This window comes from Argiope bruennichi, chromosome 9, assembly GCF_947563725.1.
Source record: "Argiope bruennichi chromosome 9, qqArgBrue1.1, whole genome shotgun sequence".
NCBI classification, from domain to species: domain Eukaryota; kingdom Metazoa; phylum Arthropoda; class Arachnida; order Araneae; family Araneidae; genus Argiope; species Argiope bruennichi.
Genome location: NC_079159.1, coordinates 105,972,356 through 105,995,234, shown reverse-complemented (window position 1 = coordinate 105,995,234; position 22,879 = coordinate 105,972,356). Strand labels below are relative to the sequence as shown.

General features: G+C 30.7%; 1 protein-coding gene across 1 annotated transcript in view; it reads left to right on the top strand.

Moving 5' to 3' along the window:
* The window catches only part of LOC129984209 (uncharacterized), a 33,288-nt gene extending 25,628 nt beyond the window's left edge, over positions 1-7,660 (top strand). The window contains exon 2 of the mRNA XM_056094034.1: positions 6,255-7,660. Coding sequence (XP_055950009.1) covers positions 6,270-7,049 — 780 coding nt within the window. The 5' untranslated portion in view covers positions 6,255-6,269 and the 3' untranslated portion in view covers positions 7,050-7,660. The remainder of the gene's footprint in view (positions 1-6,254) is intronic.
* The last annotated feature ends 15,219 nt before the right edge of the window (positions 7,661-22,879 follow it).

The window sequence follows — 22,879 nt, the reverse complement described above, 5'->3', positions numbered from 1 at the left end:
GTTACGTAACGCAAATACGTGATTTTTTTCTACGCCAGTTGGGGTAACGCTATGCGGATTAGAAATTTTTAATTTCCTTTATTCTGTTTTATTTTAATTCAAAAGTACTTCAGAATGAATCTGAAAGATCGATTCATTAACAATGTTTAATTTTAAATGGATCAAACATTAAGAAAATAAACAGAATCGATTGAAATAATCCGCCGAAAAATTTTAACCCTAGCCTCATTACTGTTGGGAGAAAAAAATTTGAAGCCTTTCTCATTTGGTGGTGGGGGAAATGGAAGATTTTTTTGGCGGAAGAGTTGGCGGTGGGGAAAATGGAATATTTTTTTGGCGGGAAAGTTAGTTTTTAATTAATAATTAAAATTCTAATTAAAAATTCGAAAAAAGGAACCCCAGGTGCACATTCCCAACCTCCAAGGTATACATGTACCAAATTTGGTATCTGTAGGTCAAACGGTCTGGCCTGTAGAGCGCCAACACACACACACACACACACACATTGAGCTTTATTATAAGTATAGATAACTGCCTGGTATAAATGTTGTAATAACTAAATTTACAGAAAAGCACGGATAGAAACTGATCAATTATACTTAAAAAAAGTGTTAATATCACTCCAATATATATTTAAAAATTCATAAAAATTCTATTTTTAACAAATTTATTTATTTGGTTAATAGGCTAATAACATTTTTAAAATTATCTAGGGGGCTTCACCCCTTGCTCGCGTTTGCTCGCCAATCCCGATGTTTGTCAGTTTCAGTTAGCAAGTTTTTAACTGCTCTGGTTATTAGTTCAACATTGGAAGCTTCATCTTTCCAGGATGACAATAATTCATTTGCCGATCGGCCGAACTCAAAGCCACACAATAAGAACATTTCTTTGACCATATTTCCAATACTTAAATTTTGATTCATTTTTTCACGTTTTGCCCCCATATAGCAGCTTTACAATCAACCTTTTTTTTTTTTTTTTTTTTAAATTGACAGATTCTTGTTTGAACTTTCTTCGTTTTCATCTAATGTCTTTGTACGCCCCATTACTATTTAAAAAAACAACAATGTTAACACGCAATTAGACGATTGATAGCCGAGACATGAAAAATTTCCGTTCTGTCCCGTTTCAAAAGGTAAACAAACCGGAAAGCAATACATTAGTGTTGCTACAAAGTATTCATTAGTGTCGCTTGTATAAAAGTAGAATTAACAAATAATCTTGTTTTAAACTCATTTGCTATTAATTTGGTTTTAATTAAAGCTTTGCCTTTCCTTTTTTTTGTCATTATTTCACCATCAAGTGCAATATAAATATTTACTACACGCAATAATAGTTTTAATAAATATTTCCAACAATACTGGCGAAACAAACCTTAAAGATCATGTGTCAGGTGACTCGCTTTCTACCAGTCACAAAGCGAATAAAACGTAATGTTTACATAATTTTTTTTATATATAATAGAAAGATTTGCTTGTTTCTGCTTACTATGCTAATCTCCTCCGCAGTTACTTTAATTGTAAAGAAGATAATTTTATAGATATTTTACTGCCCTTTAAAGAAGTGCGAGGTTAATGATTCCCACCTTAATAACAAACATGACGATCATTTAACTACTTGGCGTCGAATTTGGCAACAAAAATGAGGATCCCGGATATTCAAGAAACTTGACGATATCTTCATTAGGATTTAAGTTCTGGTGTTTGTGCTGGAGCATTCCATGCCATGTCACATGAATTATAAAGAAAAGGTGGGGGGGGGGCATACAGACGAGAGAAAGTTCAGAAGTCAATGATCGAGCCAAGAAAAGGGGTAGTTGAATGAAGTCTGTGTTTGGAGTTTTGATCACCAAAGAGTTCTCAATGAGCGCTTCATTTTGTTGCGGTTGTTTAATAACAATTCGCTGCTTGTTTTTATCGATTCCTGTAAATACTGTTTTCTATACGTTTCGTCTACATTTTTAATTGTTTTTTTATATAGAATAAAGCGTCGTTACACACACACACACACACACATATATATATATAGAGAGAGAGTTGATTTATTCTACACGAAAAAAATCTTTTATAAAAAAAATTATCTGACTTACTTAAAAGAAAAATCTTTAGAATTTGACTTTGAAATGTGCTTTCAAAATCTATCCCACAGTGACAAGATATCAATTTTCTGCCTAACTTTAATGTAATCGAATCATTTACAAAAAGTGTGTACTAAATAGTACGTGAAGTTATCTTCAAGCGTAAAAATGAAATCTTTAAAATACTTTTTGGTGCTGCTATTTATAATCTTTGAAATTTTCGAACTTTAACTCAAGTTCACGAAAACATGAGTCCATTGTAGTGTGACAGTTGTAGAACAGAAACTATTGTTTCTATAGCTTGCCTCTTTCCTTTGAGTAAATTTTCCTCCAAAAAAGGTTTCTTCTCTAGTTAGTTCCTTGTGATGGATAATTTTGGTTGTCTTGCAGCCATTATAGGTCTGCCTGTCAGATGTTATCTCCATTTTCAAGAAAGAATCCATCGAATTCGAAGAATATAATGAAGCTGTAAAGTGAGATACCTTGTTCGAAAATAAGTTTTGACTGGCAGTGTTGAATTATCAGGCGGTCCACAAAATTCATGTTCAGTTTTAAATGGCTGTAACTTTGTAAATATAAATGATATAAAGAATCTGTAAGAAGGTTTAAAAGCATTAAAAAAATTAGAAGGCTTGACACATTAGGTTACTTATTTTGAAGTTATACGTTTTTACCTTGATATTTATTAAAATTATTGAAGATATTTTTTAAAATTATTGGTCTGTTGTCAAAAAGTTAACTGTGAATTTTGTTCAGTTTCCTTAGATCTTTTTATTTCCTGTATTTGGAATTTCTGTGTGGCGCATTCAAAGTGTAATGAAGTTCTAAACCAATTTTTGGCAACAGCAATAGATTAGCAATAGATTCAGCCAACTAAAAAAATAATTTTTATTTCATTCTCTTCTTAAAATAGTAGATAGCAGAAATTCTGAAACGCACGTGATTTTAAAGTTACATTACTAAAAAAAAATTTGAAAAATCCAAATACATCACATTTTATTTCATAATTTTTGCAGATGTAATAATCTTAACTGGATAATCGAATTTATCCAAATGTTTGGATTATAATGAAGAAATATTAAATTATAACTATTTGAATTACACCAAGAACATATTGGAAATTCTGTTTTAGATTATCCGAATTCTCCTGATAATCGAATTTACCTACTGAAGCAAATATTAAATTACAGTTATTTTGAATTATATAAGAAATTGGTGAAAGAATTTAACCTACTCTGGCTATTCCGATTCTTTGAATGATGGAATATTTCCACTGAAGTAAATATTAAATTACGAGAAAAAAATATTTGTTTAATCTGAGTTTTTCAAAAGGCTTCATATTTTGTGGAGAAGAGTATGGTTTTGCCAACTTATCTATTGACATCTTTTATTGGCAAATAAAAAAATACTTTATTGATTTTTATTGGGATATGGCCAAATATCCCTCCTAAGATGGGTTAATTGATGAAAAAAATAGATTTTCGTTGGAAGTTCTTATAGTGACAGTATTCTTACATAACATTCATATCAAATACTACTTTCCAATTTAATTTTGCATTTATTACAAAGGAAAAAAAGAACAAACTTTTATAGCGCAGCTTTAGATTTCTGATTGTAGTTTGAAAATCTAGTAGTTTTGGTAAAATACATTCTAGTTATATCTAATTTTAACTGAGATATAATTTATTCTTTTAGAATATGCTGTGATAATTTGGTTTCTTAGTATTGTACATTTTTTTTTAAATAATAATTTTTAAAGACTCAAATTTAGTAAGAAAATTAGAATTCCAAACTCGAAAAAAATGTTACGTAGTTTGTTATTTAAATCTGAGTTCAGTTTTTTTAGTGCAAGTATATATTTGTTCTTTACAACTATTTTTTAATTTAAATGATTTGATTGATCAGTTGTTTAAAATAATATAATTCAGTAATGTAAATCCGATATTCGTAACATGAAAAATAAATTGTACAACAGAAGTAATTGTACAACAACTAAAAAAACTCTTTTATTGATCTTGACCTACGAAGTGCTGGCAACGAAACAGACTTAGACCTTTCTATTATTAGACCTATTATATGCAATTCAACTTATTTGTAAATGCAAAGAAGTATTTTTATTTCTTTGCATCTATAATTACATTAACTGTTGCTATCACACTAAGAAACTAGATATCATTTATCACTTGCGTTGTTTAAAAAATAGAAACAAAGAGACAGCAACTATGAAGTTCGAAATGATTATAGCCTGCTGCAGACACGATCGTGTTCTGCATTGTGTTCTAATAATTTGATTGTGGTTGCTTCGCCTATGCGTTCGGAGCTGATGTTCTGTTCTGAACATCACGTGCTTAGGTTTGTTAGAAATTCGTCGGATGATCAACCGCTCTTTTGGGGCAAGGATTCTAACCCTCCAAAGGAAAAAAAGATGGTCAGTTCAGTGATCACTCGAGAACAAAAGGGGGAAATTTTGTTTTTCCGCCTTGCGAGGGAGAGCTCACGAGGGTGCCGTTATCATCCGGATAATCGTTTGGCGAGTATTATATCTGTGACTCGAACCGTAACCGGTAAATTTTTTAGAATCGTCTTATAACGGAGTGTTCACTTCCTTGATTAACGCTGCTCTGGTCACGCAGAAACACGCTTTGAATACAATTCTTAAAGTGGTGAGTTCTTCAGCGAAGTGTGCAGACTTACTTGCTGCTACTGTGAGATAAAAAATATATATATAAAATTCAATACATTATTTAAAAAATATATATCGGTAAGAAAAAAAAATGCTTTTAGGATTTGGGTGATGAAAAAAGAGGAAGAAAAAAAAAAAAAGAAAAGAAAAGAAAGAATGTTCTTTAAAAAAAGTTTTAATGTTAGTAGCAAACGATATCCGTTTTCGTAGATTGTATTTCAAAAGCAATATTTTTGTCTAATTTTCCATGCCTACTTTTTCTGATTAAATTTTATAAATTCTGTAAAGGCATTTAATTTTTGTCCTTTTTTTTAAAAAAAGAATTTTACTAAATTGCAGCAATAATTTGTATAAAAAAAAGTGTTCTTTTAATTCCAGTTTTTGTTTAATTTGTATAACTGATCTACATATGAATCAGATATCTTTTTACGACATGTAATAATTTAAGATTAAATATTTGGAAATTTTGAAAGATTTTTTGGAAGTTTATGTTATTTTATTCAACCGGTCATTTGATTTCATTTCTTTTTACACTGCTATTTTGTATGTGAACTCATTGCTAGTTCAGTCATTAGTTTTGAATTTACTTTTATTAAATTAATGAGCTAATGCAATTCAATTTCTGTGTAATTTTTTAAGAACATATTGTTTAAAACTATCGTGCGCAACAGCCTTTAAAAAGTTATTTATTTTGAAGTTAGTTATTTTTTTTAAATTTGTCATACTTTGAAATTAGACACTTCAAAATATAACAAATATATGCTCACTTTTCATACACAAAAAGATAAGATTCTCAATTTGTATTAAAGACAAGATCGAATCTAAAACAATTTACTTTTATTTATCTAGTAAATAAATAAAAGTAAATTGTTTTACAATCGATTAATTTTATAATTAGGAGTTTGATTTCATTTCTTTGAAAATTTATCCAATTAAAGTGCAATATTATTGGAATTTGAAAATTTTATTGCACTTTAAAATTATAAACAATATTAACATTTTTCCTTAGTGAATAGTACAGACATCGTAATATCAGTTTCGTTTCTTGCTTATTATGACATAGCTTTATTAGTTTAAAAGAAAATTGATAAGTTATAAAAAAAAAAATCTAGCAAAACTATCATGTCCACTGCCATTTAATGTTACTTGGAAGAGAGGGGGAAGTATTTTCTCTGATTTCTGACACATTTTTAAAAATCTAATTTAGTACGTAATTTATAAATTATTATATTAAATAACGACTAAATTTAATTGAACCTTTATTGAAGTTTTCGATATTATTTGATAGATTTTTTATTATAATTTTTTTTATTAATTATTATTCTTGAAATAACTTTCATTATTAATTTTTTCAATTAAAATGGTTTACATTTATTAAAAAAATATGTTATAATAAATTGAATGATTCTTCAGGAAAATTACTTATAATGAAGATCGTTAATAATTTTTTATGTATGATTGTCATATTGCTAATAAATGCTCGATTTCTTTCAGGAACTGCATTGTAGGATGGAACGTAATATTCGAGATGTCAGAGATATATTCGGCTGTAGTGGCAGTGATAAACAAGAACTGAGGTCATATGACTATTCACCTCGGAGCCGTCGTCGGCATGAAGCCATGGACAGCTATGACAGCCGCATCACACCCCATAATAATCTTCAAAATTCTGAGAACAGATCAAATATGGCCACTAACAACACTAAAAAGAGCAGCCGTCATCGCGCAGACGATTTTCTAGAACCAGTTCGGGCGAGTAAGAAATCGGATGAGAATCAAAAGAGTTCCAGTTCCAAAAATAACAAAGATGCCGCCTACTACGCAAATCGGACTCTGACAGAAAGAGACATTCGACACCTGGAACGCCATTTATCGATGAAAAAGACGATTCGCAAGCAGATAAGTCGGAATTTGACGCAAGCCTTTGTGGATGATCCTGAATTGGTTTTGACGGATACTACTAATCCTACGACTAAGAGCAGCAACAAAGTTTCTTCGGATCGCACGTTTACATTAACCAGAGCAAAAGTATCGAAATCGGAACAGAATGTTTTGGATCTTCTAAAAGACAATGAACCAGATTCTGGTCATTGCAGTGCTGATAATCCGAACAGTTCCGATGATGATTCCCATCAAGAACAAATAAGAGAACGCCACGTTGTAAAGTCTGACAAGAATAATAGTAAAGCTGTGCATGAGAATAGAAATAAAGCAGAATCGAATTACAAGGACGACGGGAAATTTTCATTCTGGAAAATGTTCTCTGTTAAGAACAGAAGCAAACGATAAATTTTCGTTGCCATCTTTTCGTCATATATGATGTGCTGCAGAATTGCATATAGCAGTGCTTAAACAGAGTTACTAAACTTGGTTGAAATATCTAGTACACAGTTAAATTTAAAAGAGAATGAACTATCACGATAAATTTTTAAAATACTATCTTTATTGAGAAGATAGTATGTTGAAAATTATTTAACAAATAAAAGAGAAAAAAAATATTTTTCAAACAGAAGTTAGGCAACTGGCAACTTCATTTACGGCGGTGAACAGTGTGGCCAATATTTTTTTCTTTGCTGACGATATTTTACGAAAATCTGATATCGTACTAGAATTTCGCCCTGAACTTTTATTATCTGTGATAATCTTTTCGAATGGTTTGTGGTTATTGCTAATCAAGGTAAAATTAATAATTTATTATACGTTTTTGCTAATGTTTAAGGAAAGATGATAGAAAAAAAAATAATGTGAAGGAATATTAGCAGTTTGAATAGATTTTATATTGATGATATTTTGTGCTAATTAATCTGGTTTATGTTTTCTATATATGAGATTCATTTCCAACATATTTTAGACATGAAATTTTTAGGAGATATTTTGTTGTGTGTAGAGAAATAAAAAAATTTTTAAGCAACAGTTGTAAAAAATAATTTCTTCATATATCATTGCCTTTTTCATTGCATATGGAAAATATTATTATTATATAAATGTAAGTCTGACTTATGTATAGATAAAAAAGGATAATTTCCCACTTTATCATTCAGAAATCAGCTTGACGACAAAAAAAAAATCATACTTTTAATTTTTTTGCTTTACGGAATTCTAGAAAAATAATATCGTTAGATTTTCGCAATTTTTATTATAAATAATCAATTAACTATTCTAAGAATAAAATACAATTATAATTTACTTTAATAAATAAATGAAAATTAAAATTGCATAATTCATAAACTTTAGCAAAAACACAAATATTAAATGATATGAAAATTTATTTAATTCAAAAACAATTAAGACCAATTTTTTGCATTTGGCTTTTACAAAATCATGAAAAAATAATTTTTTTTCTTGTGTTGTTTGAAACAAAAAAGCAAAGAACTTTTGGAAGCAAAAATATATTCTTTAACAATAAATCATTCTATGGAACAAGATATAAAACAAAAAAGTAATAATGATGATTTCCTATTTAATTGAAATGAACTGAAAACGTTTTCAGGAACGTTTTTTCCTAAAATATCATTGAATTTTGGATGCTTCAATTTAACATTATAATTTAAATCTGAAAGCAGGAAAATTAAAAGAAATGCATTTTTTTTTACTTAAATTGTATACGATATTTTTTGTTCTATATATTATACATATTTTATAATGTGAATAAGATTGTTGCAATCATTTTGTAAAGTGTTTTTATTTTTTATTTTATTAATATCTATACAAAACTAGGAAGTCATCAATTGAAGCCAGGAAGATGAAATCAGCAAAGTATTTATTTCATTGAAGTGAAATAAATATTTTCGAAAATAATATGCAACAAATGAAGTAGTGTATTTTTTTTAATTCTTTGAAAATAAACAAATTTTTAGAGGTAAGAATAGATCTTAGCAACTCATTGAACGAAATAGTAAATTTTATAAATAAGATAAGCTAGAGTTAAGGAGAAAATTAAAAAGAACATTTTTTATAAGAATATTTATTTAGCATTTTATGAAAGCTTAAAATTTTACTAATTATTTAAAATGCTTAAAATTGCATTGTTTTAATCTTAAGATCTATTTAGTATTTTTTTATTAGTTAATGAGTTTCAAAGTATCGAAAACTAAAATTTTGCGCGGGAAATATTTTAATCCATGCATTGAAAACTAGAATGGCTTAAAGTAAATGCTAGCACAATACAAAAAGAGAATGTAAAAACATCGATGCCAAACCTTTCTCAGCACAAAATAAAATATTAACAATTAATATGAAAATAGACAATTGTTTTTAATCAAGCACTGTGAGAAGAAATTGGGGCGGTTTCAGGTCAGGGCTGAAACAGCCCTTCCCATTCTGAGTAAGATTACTTCTTTCTCTTCTTTAGTAGATCTAAAAAGAGAATTGATTTTGTCTTTGTTCACTAAGTAAAGATGAATGAAAACATTAATTTTTATTTAAATATTAGACTTCACAATGTACATAAATGAAATATAAAATTTAGGACTACTTTTTCTCACGTGTTGTTATGATCATGATGTAATTAAAAATTATTTGTTGTTTGTTTGTAATGGCTTATCACATTTTCATTCAAAACGTCAAATGAAACAATAAAAATCTATTTGTTTTTAATAAAAGCTGCACATTGCTAAGATATTTTTAATTATTCCACAGCTTACTAGCAAACGAGAATAGATGTATTATTTAAATTTATGTTTAGACTCGCATATCATAATTTTTAAGTTAAATATTAATTTAATTTTGAGCTAACAAGCGACCTAAATAGAGATAAATGCGATATTATAGAGATAAAGGCTTGTAAGTGGTTTCTTATGTAGTCATTATAACCTTAAATAATAATTCCTGCATTATTAAAATGAAAAAATATTAAGGCTCTATTAGTTCTGTAAGGAATATCTATTATATTCAATGAAATAATGCAAGTTCCCAATCGTGTATTAAATTCATCGTATTTTTACGTACTGTTGAGTTTAAAAAGTTCTAAAATTCAATTTATTACAGAATGATGACTATGGACAAAGCCTAGTTATTTTATGTTTCCTTTGAAGGAAAGCTTCTGTACCATTATACACTTTTGCTATCGTTTATATAAAGTTATAAATACTATTTACAAGTTTTATTCTCGGACTACTAAGAACTTCTGCAAAAACGTTGCCTCATAAATAAACTCTTTATTCAAAAAAATTGATATCTTGGGCTATATCTGAAGATCAGCTTGTTGGGGAAATATTAGAATGCAGTATTTTGGTAAGAATTCGACACCTGATTTGAAATTTGGTTTGAGTTTTGGTATCTCAAATTGAAGCTGCTCTTACTAATGCATAGGGGAAAGATGCTGCTCGTTCTAGACTTGGTATTGATTCTTATTATCTCAGGAAAGTTTTTGTAGATTTTAATCAGCAGCTGCTCGCTTGCGCTACAAATAATTCATTTAAATTTTGGAAATATTCAAAAAAAAGTTATGGAATTTTGAGAAATAATATTTCTCTTAAGCATACATGATACTTGTTAATTCCTTCATTATCCAAAATTCTCCTCAAGCTGTAGTGAGAAATTTCGGAAAGGGAAGAGTGTGACTTGGTTATTTTCATCGTTATTTGTTCCAGGTTTAAGTGTCACAGTGTCAGTCCCAGAATATCCCTCGTATAATTTCAAAATGGAATGGAACGAACCAAACCAGCTCCTAAAATAGTCATCCTTATATTTGAATACAAAAATATACATTACAACATTCGTTTACTTTTATGAATAGGTGTTGAAATTTGGAATATCTTCGAACGCTATTTTGCTGTAAAGTGAAATGATCTTCTGAATAAAGTAGTGTGAAAAATAAAAGAAAAAAAATCAATTATAAATTAATGTTTTTATTTAATTTGTTAAAATTAATTAAAATGAAAATAATTCTATTAAATAAAAACTGCTTTACAAATTTTTTTTTCCTTTTTTGGACTAAAAAAAATACAGTAAATAAACAATTACTTTCTCGTATACGAAGCATTCATTACAAGAGAAAGCATTGAAATCGTGAAAAATTTAAATGTCAGAATATGAAGAATTTCCACGCTTCAAACCTCACTGAAACCGAAAAACTTTTTTATCTTTACCTCAATCTGTCTTCTGCGAATATAATACTTGAAAAACATTTTGAGCTAAACAGATGAAATTTGGTCTATCAAATTTTGAACGAAATCCATTCGGAGGAAGCCTGTCTGTCCTGTTATCGGAGTACAAGTGAACACGATAATTACAAAGTATATACGGCTAGACAGATAAAATTTGATAAAGTTTACCATCTATAATGAAGATCTACATCAAATTTGGAACCAAATTCATCAACGGATCACCGCCTTCTGTTTATATTTTTGTATTACATGTAAATGTGATTATTCAATAGCATAGCTACTTAGGCGAAAAAAAAAAATCACCGTATTTAAAGTAGATTCTTGTCGAATTTCGAACCAAATCTGTTGATCGTCTGACTGTCTGTATTTTCTCTTGCATGCAAACGCGATAATTCTAAAACGCAGTGACTTAAAGAACTTGTAATTTGCTATGTGATCTTGTGATTACAGATGTAGTTTTAAGTCAAATTTTGATTTCAATCAGTCGGGAAAAAAAGGAACGTAAAATACAAATATATTTTCTGGTATTTGTGTATTAACTGCATATCAAAAATTAATCAAAAAAAAAAGTCGCCAAATATTGATCTGTCGTTCGCCAAAGGTATGCAATTAATGTACAAGAACTAGTTTATTTTAGTATTAAACGAAGCAACTCTCATACGTGAAAATAAAAGTCTGAACGTACTTGTGGCATGCACGGCCTTAATTCAACTCCACTTAATTCGAATTCGAGATTTTGATGTATCTCCACGTTTTAGACCTTTCTGAGTTCTGTTTAGTTAAGTTACATTAACGTCCCGTTTTAAAGCAACACTAGGTCTATTTTGGGACGGACCTCGTAATTTTGAACCGCGGTCAGATGACGAGGACGACACCTGAGCTGCCCCCCCCCCTCTCCACACCAGCGGGAGGACGTTTGACCAGGACGTTTAACGTGCACCAGACCCACTTACATGACGGTTCTTCGGTGGAATCGGGTCTCGAACCTGAAACCGTCCGAAGCTGAGACCTTACCACCAGGCCACCGCGGCCTTCCTGAGTTAGGAAATACATATGGGAGAACAGTATTTTTTTAAAAATTAGATAAAGAGTGAGAAAGTTTCAGGGTGACCACCCCGATGCTTTTATTAATCAATTACTAAATTATTCAGAATTAATTGAAAAATAGTAAAAATGATAGTAATGCAAATACGAATCATTAAGCTACGTATGGTTAGTTCTAGATCTTGCCATTACAAGTATTCACACGCGCTTAATTATCTTTTAATATGAAATGTGCTTTATCATGTATAAACATTAATATTTTAAAAACACGGCCAATACAATTTTAATTTTTTAATGCATAAATATGCATGTAATATTTTAATAATAAATTATTTATTCAATTTTAAGAGGAAAAATACTTGGATAAACAGCATCAATAAAGGAATGTATGCATCTCTCCACCTTCTAGAATTAAAATAAACAATATACGTTTTCTGGTGGTTGAATTTTCGTCTGTTATTCAGATATTTTTATCTATTTACTTTCAACATCCCTTTGCGTTCCAAATCTCCCAAGATCCCCACCCGCTATCTTAATCCGAACTGACCAACGGTCATGCTAATTCAGTAGATTAATTCATAAAAACATTACAAAATACTCAGTGTGAGAAAAAAAAATTGCATGAAGTCATTCCAGTTCCTCGCCAGAACAAGCACGTGGACTGCAACAGTTCTTTTGCTCAATTTCTGATACTCTTACAAGCGATAGAACAAAAGAAACCTGACATCTCAAGAGCAAAGGGTGGAGCCTTATTTGTGCCGGAAAGAAACAAATTTTTGAGAGAGAGAGAGAGAGAGAGAGTTCAGGGTGTTGCCAGATTCGAGCTGATTATGATTAAAGCTTGCCACAGAGGCTGGCACGTTCACCTTCTCTGCGTTGGCCACTCGCCGCTCCGGTCATACCGGTTGGGCCCGGGCAGCCCACTGCGGGTCGAGGCTTCGCCAACCTTGTGAAGGCGGAAGACAGAGGATGCTTTCGTTAGGCCTATTAGGAAATCGTTGGCCATTCGAAATGGACAGTGCTGACTCATTTTGATCGCCGTGCAATGAACCAGGTTTTGAAGATGGTCAGTTTTACATCTTTGTGGTGGAAAATGTTGATTTATTTTTTCATATATATATATAGTATAGAAAAAATGTAGTAATCGTCAAGAAATTCGAACTCAGATTTTGACGAGGGTCCACATTTTAGATCTCCCTGAGTTAAAAAAAAAAAACATATTTTTGGAAAGCATCTGTTTGTGACAAAGATAATTCAGAAACGCTTTGGTTTTCGGTATACGATCATATACAAAACTCTTAGATTTCTATCAAATTTTGAGTAAAATCGATTCAGGGAAAGTCCGTCTGTCCTAGTATAAGTTAACACGATAATCACAAAACAAAGAGAGCTAGATAGATAAAATTCGGCACACAGATTTAATATCATAGACACCTATCAAATTTTGTGGCTATCAGTTTAGACCTTCCTTTGTTCGAAAAACATTTTTAGAAAATGTCCTTCTGTTTGTCTGTCTATCTGTGTGAAAGATACTCAAAAACGCTTTGAGTTAAATGATTGAAATTTGGTATACGGTATTTACACCAAATATGCAGATTTCTATCAAATTTATTCAGAATAAATCTGCCTGTCCAGTTGTTCGAATAAAATCACGAAATTAAAGAAGTTTTAACGCTGTAATTACAAAACGAAGAAAGCTAGATAGATAAAATTCGGTACACAGAATTAATATCTATGATGTAGATATCTGTCAAATTTTGAGCCAAAACCAACAACGTATTGACTGTCTGACGGTCTTTACTTTCAAAAACATGTAAATGCAATAATTAAAAAAAAAAAAAAAACTTAAAGACTTAAATATATCAAATTTGGTATGGTGTTTTGTGACTAGAAGCACAGTTTTGTGTCAAATGTTGGTTTCAATCGGTTGAAAGAAGTATGTCTAAAACACAGTTTCGGTTTTTGGATACTATTAACACATGCCGGGGATTAATTGACAAATTCAGTGAAAACGCTAAATTCATGCCAAAAGTTAATATTTCTTAACTATGGTACACCACTGCCATGTAAGGCATTCGCTGGCATAACATATTTATTAGAGAGTATAATCTTGTCATGCCAGAGAAGTAGTAAAAGAGATCATTTAACCACTCGTGCAGGTTAAGTTACCTCTTTTACAGAAAGTAACAAATGACGTCTCTGGTACCGACATAAGAGGCAAGCAATGTTGTGAGATGATGATGTCGTGTCCGCGTTACCACGGAAAGGGGGTGCAGTAGCTTCTGAGGGTAAGAACCCCTGAGCACCCGAGGGCAGAAGTTTGACTTCTAGCTCATGAAACTCACATGTTCGCTTGCCCAACCCCTTTTTACAGGGGGCACATTCACACACCTAACAGATAGAACACAGGTGAAGAACAACCATGCCCAAACCGGGATTCGAACCCGGGACGCCCACATCACGGGGAAGATGCGCTACCCCTATGCAAGGACGCCGGCAATGTTGTGAGATACATTCTAATTTAACACTTCACATATATTCTCGGAGTTTTAATACTTCCGTTTTTATTTTAACGTTAAGAAATATAGAGAAATAACTGTAACAGGCTAAAAATTCATACTTTAGATTTTGACGAATCTACATTTTCCAGATCCTTCTGAGTCCGAAAAACAAATTTTTTGATATTATGCCCCTCCCCCTCATCCCTTTGTATGTCTGTGAAATCAATAATTCAAAAACGCTTTGCCTAGACGACAGAAATTTAGTATATGAAATTACGATCAAATTTGTAGATTTCTATCGAATTTTGAACGAAACCAATTCACGGGAAGTCTGCCTGTCTGACTGTTCAAGTACAGGTGAACTCGATAACTTCAAAATTGAAAGAACTAGATAAATGCAATTTGGTTCCGAGATTTGATATCTAAAATATAGATACTTATCAAATTTTGAAGCGAAACCGTCAAACGATTGATCGTCTGTCGGTTTGTACTTTCACATGCATTTAAACATAATAACTTATAAACACAGTGATTTAAATCAATGAAATTCGGTATATTTTCTCATGACTAAAACTGTAGTTTAGTGTCAAAAGAAGTTCAAAATACATATTTGTGCGATAGATACAATAAAAATGCTAGATTCGTGCCAAAGATCTATAATTCATAATTATCATTCACCAATACCATGCAAGATATTCGGCGTCTTATCCAAAGTCCAAAATTTTATGAAGGATAAGATATTTATTGGAATGCAGGCGAGAAAGCTTTAGGGAGATAACTGCTGCTGGTTTTAACATAGGATAATGAATAAAGATCAATAAGGAAACTCATTAGAAGCATCTAAAATTGAAGTTTGGAAAGTATGATATTATATTATTAAAAAAAAAAAAAAAAAAAAACTGTATAAATCAGTGAGGAGATATATTGAACTGTTTTAGTTCCTGTGAAAAGTACAGACGATTGAGCATGTTATTTTCTTCTGGGAGTGTTTCCATTAAATAAAATTAAATGCATTATAAATTAGATAAATTACAGTAGATTTCAACAAAAAAATTAAAACATAAAAACTGCACTTTTAATAAGCGATTATAATAAATAATTCTAATCTCTCTGGCTTTCGCACACTCTCTCTCTAAAAATAGATAACATATAAATAAACATGTTAATAATCATAGTGGTGCTATTACGGTAATATTATATAATTTTATTTTAATGGAGAGCTAGTTTTTTTAACATTAATTTCGTAATTTAACTTAATTTTCATCCAAATCATGCCGGAATAACGATGCTCAACTGAAGTCAGTATTCAACTTAATGGAAAGAGAAACCACTGTAATCAAAACATTGATGAATCTTCGGGTTCTAAGCTTTCTTGAATACGAAAGTACTATTTTTGGATACAATATATGTTTATGAAATCAAAATCAAAAAGAGTGAGACCAAATTAATTTGGCATTATTGTCTTAACACCAAAATTGTAAACATAATAGATTTTTTTTTGGTAAAATTTGTGTACTGAAAGATCATCTCTTTGTGGACCCGATGATTCAGAATCGCTACGAATTGGATCATTGAAAGAATCAATATCTTACAGAACTGTAGATTTGTAAGATATGTTTTAAGCAAATTTATATCTGTCTGTCCACTCCGTACACAGAAATATGATAACTGAGAAACAGAATAAGAGTGAAGTTTGGTTTGTGGTGTTGATAATTTTAATTGTAGACTTAAAGGGTAATTTACCAAGTACTAAATTTAGAGGTACCTGGATAAATTAAATTTACATACAATTCAAAAATACATATTGAATTGTACTCACTATATAACGGTGCTAAATAGAAAGTATTTTTTACTGTTGAAATACATCGATGATAAAACCAGTCTAACTAGGCAGTTGCCTAGATCTGCTAGGCTGAGAGAGAACCGCAAGCAGGTCGATTAGCAAAAACTTTATTTTTCTAGCGGCGAAATTAATAAATAAGTAAAAAGATATAGATGCTAAGATTAATAAAATATTGCGACTATATTAACAGTTACAGTTTATCAAGTATAATTGGTCACATGCTTATATGTTTTTCTTAAAATCACTAAGTTATTAGACTATTTATAAACTGCTACAATAATATTACACACAAATAGGAATACTGGAAATCTGGAGTTATGATAGATAAATAGAAACATATACATATAGACAAAATAATAAGTTAAAAAAATAAACCCAAAACAAATCATTACCATGTTAAAATATGTCGAAATATGATTCTAAATTGATCATCCTATTAAAAGAGAAGCCTCATAATGTACTGCCTAATACAATAAAATACTTATTGGGTTTAACTATTATTATTGAAATATGAAATGATAGTAAAAAACACTTCTATAAATTCATGATAGAAATTATAAAAATAGAAACACTGCAAGTGCAAACAATTCTTTTCTGACTTGTATGTATTTGTCAAATTTGATAAAGAAAATTATTGATTGTACCGAGGTTTTAACACGTGGGACATATGACGTACAACTCCCATAAGCAGATCGCAAAAATAAAGCCATTAATCGAGCATTTCCTGATTTATAATAATAGGATCCACCCGCCGAAAGATCGTGAACCCTCGTTTGAACCAAACTCTATCGTAAACAATTCGCCCACAGAGCCCATGAATGAAAGAGGCTTCTGGTCCCACGCCTTGCCCCACAAATAGGCCTCCTCTCACCCGAACAAATTCAGAAGGACGTGGAAAAAAAATAACCTTCACGTTATTGGAACAGATTTCATGAATAATTCATAGTTTTTACTCTCAAAAGTCATTTGGTAACTAATTTTCCGATCTTTATGAGATAGTGAAAAAGATTGTGGTTGTTGTTACTTATGGCACTTGCCATAGACAAGCCCACTGATGAAGTCAGCGATTTAAGCCGAGTTTGTGCTGTAGCTTATAAGGCTAAAGGACCCTGAGCGCCTGAAGGTAGAAATCTAACTTCTAGCTCATATGAAGATGACGCTCACACACTCGCCTGCACAACCCTTTTTACAGAGGAGCTCTTTCACACACCTCACAGATAAAATACGCCGGCGTCCTGGCATAGGGGTACCGCATCTTCCCCGTGATCTGGATGTCCCAGGTTCGGGCATGGTTGTTCTTCATATCTGTGTTCTATCTGTGAGGTGTGTGAATGTGCCCCCCTGTAAAAAGGATTTGTGCAAGCGAATGTGTGTGTGTCATCTTCATATGAGCTAGAAATTCGATTTCTGCCTCGGGTGCTCAGGGGTCTTTACCCTCAGAAGCTACTGCACCCCTTTTCCATGGTAACGCGGACACGACATCATCATCACAGATACAACACAGGGGGAAGAACAACCATACCTGAACCGGGAAGCCAGGATCACGGGGAAGATGCGCTACCCTTAGGCCAGGACGCCGGCGTGAAAAAGGTGTGTAAAAGGAAAAAATAAAAAATACTGGAATGCATTCATGGTATTTTTTTTTTTTTTTCAAAAATATATTATCTAATGCGCACATAATCTTTCAAAAATTTTAAGATTTCTAAATGAAAATAACTTTTTATGGGCTTTTCTTAGTATGTACTATATGCAAAATAAAAATATATTATAATCATTAAAATATTCGAACCCGAGATTTCAATGAATCTCCAAGTTTCAGACCTCCCCCAAAAATACATTTTTGGAATCATATCTGTCTGTCGATAAACATGAAATCTCAAAAACATTTAGATCTAGATGAATGAGATTTGTTATATACTATATTAAATTAATGGATTTCTATCAAATTTTGAGCGAAATCCATTCACAGGAAATTTATCTATTTGACTATCCGAAAGTAAATGAACTTGATAACTACAAAACTTAACTAGCTAGATGAATAAAATTTGATGTACAGATTTAGCATCTAGAAAGAAGATATGTATTAAATTTTGAACTAAATCTGTGATGAAGTTGTCCGTCTGTTGGTCTGTATTTTATAAAGCATTTAAACATGATCACACAAAAACACGACTCGTGTGAATAAAATTTATCATGCAGATGTAGCATCAAAAGTGTAGATACTTATAAAATTTTGAATCAAATATGACAAAAAGTAGATCGTCTGTTGCTCCAGAAGAAAAGAACAAATTAAAAGGATTCGAAACTAATACAGAAAAAGTTTTACGAAATTTAATTTAAGCAAACGCAGCAAATTTCAAAGCAATAATATAATCTTCGTTTTTATTTTTATCGATTTTTCAAACGATTAATGCAACTATTTCGTCATTTCTAAACAAACAGACGAAAATAATTGAGTGATGCACATAGAGAATCCGGAAATCAGCATTCTTTCTGCATCTAAAAACTAAACGAGAAAAATACGATTGCGGTAATAATGAGAAAGGCGATATTCATGCATTTGTTAGACCTACCGCCATCAAGAGCAAATTAGAGCTCCTCGAGTTTCAAAACGCTCATTATAACAGTTGGAAAAGAAGTTTCAAATGTGTGTCACGGACGAAGACAAGTATCAAATTTTTTTCACGGCGGAAAAAAAAAAAAAAAAAAAAAAAAAATCGTAGCTATTCGAGCTCTGGTTTCTAAAAATACAATTATTTAACTTAAAAGGCTAGTATTATCGGTAATGCGGTAAAGAACAGTAAATCGGTGATTGGTATTTTTTATTTGTGCTTATTTCGTAATTCAAGTTTAGTTTACTTATATTAACGTCCCGCTTTAAAGCAACATTAGGGCTATTTTGGGACGGACCTCGCAATTTCGAACTGTGGTCAGATGATGATGGCAACACCTGAGATGACACCCCTCTCTCCAAACTTCCACACCAGTAGGAGAACGTTTGGCCCCGACGGATTTAACGTGCACCAGATCCACTTACACGGCAGTTCCTCGGTGGAATCGGGTCTTGAACCTGAAATCCTCTGGTTCCGAAGCCGAGACCTTACCACCAAGCCACCACGGCCCCTATCATAATTCAGCTGGAGAACTTTATTATGAATGAATACATACTCTTTTAACACAGAATTCTATAAGATTTATAAGACACTAGCTCATATATGTGTCATTACTTGGAGTTAGAGTTTTCTCATAGATCCAAACATTCTATTTTAATAAGAATAAGTAAAAAATAAAAGAATAAATGACAACAAATGTTTGTATAAATACCTTTTTAATTTCTCACAAATATTTCGTTCAAAAATCATCATTCACAATCTATTACAGGTTATGTTTTCATTTTACAGAATCACAAGTACTTCAGTGTACCACATTTCGACAGGATGCACATGTATGGGGAATTTTACCTATAAATATCCATTAAACAGAAAATCAGTAACAAACAACTCTACTTCACAATCATTAGACGTGTGAACATATTGCAAAAACTGGTACCATAGTTCTCAATGTGAGAAATAATACTAACAAAATTTATGGCAGTAAATACATTGGAATAAATAAATAACAAACATATAAGCTTTGGTCCCAAAAAACTCAACCATCAAATCATAAAAGAGACATCCAAGTAACTATACAGCAAGCAAAGAAACAATAATTAGCGGCACCTTCAAGAAAAAGGATTTTAATAATTATTCTTAAAAATTATTATTAATTTATTTTTATTGTCAATATAGACAATCGGATTCGAAATGTTAGGAATAAAATTATCATAAAGAAAACTTTCAAGTTATCATAAACTGAAACAGAATAAATGGAAATAAAGAAGTCAGGAATAAATATATAATTTCAAAAGACTGTGAACTTGGTAAGGCAGCTAATTAAATATGTAAATAAAAGGGAAGGATGTTTAGAATCACTTAAGGGAAGGACTTATGGATAGATAAATTGGAAGAAATCGGTGTATACAGTAGATGGAATAGCCCCTTCCCCAGATGGTAGACAAAAATATGCTAGTCAAATTCCAAGATAACAGCAGCAATGATTTTCTGCTTACTTTTTTCCAATTAAAAATGAAATCTTTTATATCTTTAAGTAATTTATTAAGAATCAAAGTAAATGTACAAGCTAAAGCAAATTTTAAAAATGTATATTTCATAAAAATTAAATGACAGAATCATAAAAGACAATGTATACAGGAAAAAAAAAAAAAACCTACCATTTTTTTTTTCCAATTCGGAAATTCTCATGGAAAGTTTAGCGAGCGTTTAACAACACTAAACATTTAATAAACAGTTTTCTTGCATAAATATAACCTTTTTTTTTTATATAAATATAGCATTTTGAGTACTAAGTGGTACTGATAAAATTGAAATCGCTGGGATGAGGCAAAAATGACTTAAATCACAAAAGTGCCCAAAGAGTGGGTCATTAAATTTCAAAAAATTCAACTTCGAACTACTGACGAATATTTGTTTTTAAAATCCTCATAAGTCCTAAAAACATTTTTCGGACCCATACCCATCGGACTGTGAAAACAATAACCTAAACTAAACGAATGAAACCATAGAATTACGTATAAAATTCTCTAAAGATAGTTAATTCACCTACCCATTCCTCAGCATTTGAAACCAATAACTCAAAAATGAACAAGCTGGATGGATGAAATTTGGCCTATAGTTTTATCACAAGAAATGTATATGTTCATAAAATGGTTAGACCTACTCCGCTCAACTCATTTCTGTGTGTCTGTTTATTTATTTATTTTTTGTCTTAGTGAATCCAATAACTCAAAAAGAGAAGTCTGCCTTGACAAAATTGATATGTCGTCAGAAAAACAAAACTGGAAATCTAATTTTGGAAAATAAACGAAAGTCCTAAATGCATACTTGATTCTCTTATGTAGAAACAAAGCCCAAACCGCCATATTTCTCAATGTAATTCGGTTTCTCCAAACAGTTCAATGTTTTCAGAAGAAAGAAAGAAAGTATTGGGGGGTGGGGGTGGATCGGCATGCCGATTTAAGAGGCATTGGGATGAGGTAAGCAATAAATTGTTTCCCATATTTTGTAATACTTATCATAAAAACTTTAATTATTAGCATAGTTTTGTATATTTTGAGCAATAAGTATACATTAAATATACATATATTTTTTAATTCACATTTCTACCAAAATATTTCTTAAATTTTTCAAGTATTTGAAAAAAGCAAATTTTTCTTTCGCTGCAATAATTTGAAATTCACATATAAATAAGTCATTCTTGAGAGATTCCCCACATTTAATTATAATATAAATTAAAAAGAATGATATATTATAATTAAATATGTTATTCATTATTATTGTTTTTCATTTGATTAATATGAATTCTTTTTCATAAATCTAACGAGTATGTATTTCCTATCTTGAAGTTGCCGCTGATTCTAATTTATAAAAACCCTGACGTAGCTGCCATTTTTGCAGGAAAAAAAAAGCACTGGAAATTAAAACAACAATATTTTGAGAACATTATATTTAATAGCAAGCAAAAATATTTAAAATTAACAAATATAATTTAAAAGGGAGATTATAGCAGAAGTATGATATATTCTTCATATTTACATTCAAAAATACATGTCAAAATGTCTCAACAATTTTTTTAAAGATTTTGTCTCATTTCAATTTTTTTAATGCTGCCATTTCTGAATGTAAATAATTCCACAAGATAAAATGACAACAAATTCATAATGAATATTGATACAATAACATGAACTAAACCTGTAAAAATTTAATATATATAAATAAAGCTCAGTAGCAAGTTTTACATGAGTGCAAGCAAATAAAAGAAATAATTACAATTTTTACATAAGAGGTAAATATACAACTGAATATTACTCCATTTTACATTACATAGAAAATATCAATTTTCCAGTAAACACTATAATTCCACTGAAAAAGCTTTTAAAATAAGAAATTGATTTATTTTAAGATATCAAAAATATATATATTCTACACAGTTTCACAGGCCAATACCAACAAAAAATTTTGTTTTGTGTCTAGAATTTTTAAAACATATCTTGATTACATTTGGTTATGCTTATTTCAAATATGGAAATAGTTTCTCTCCATCAGTTCTACTTTTTGAGACCCAATGTAATTATAAAATATTTAAAATTTTAAAGATCCCCATTCTTTCAACTAATGAAAAGAAAAATTTGTTTTTATAACATTTATTCTTGTATAGAAGGTCACATGATAAATACAAGCATCAGATACTGTTATTTTGATAAAGGTGAATGAGTAATTTGTGTGGAGAGATAAAATTCTTTGGTTAGCAAAGTCAAACAATTCTATCTATGAACCCTTTATTTGATAATACAGAATATTTTTGCCTTCACAGAATAATATAAAGCTAGGAGTAACGAAGATGTCCTTGAAAACATTTCATCAGATATTCCTTGCTTTAAATGCGTTAAAAAAAGAAAAAAAAACATTAACTTTACATTAATCTTTGATGATCATCCTTTTGTGGAATCTTTGAATGAGAGAAAGCAAAAGCTATGATCTCATTTGTTTTTGCTGCCAAGAAGCAGCT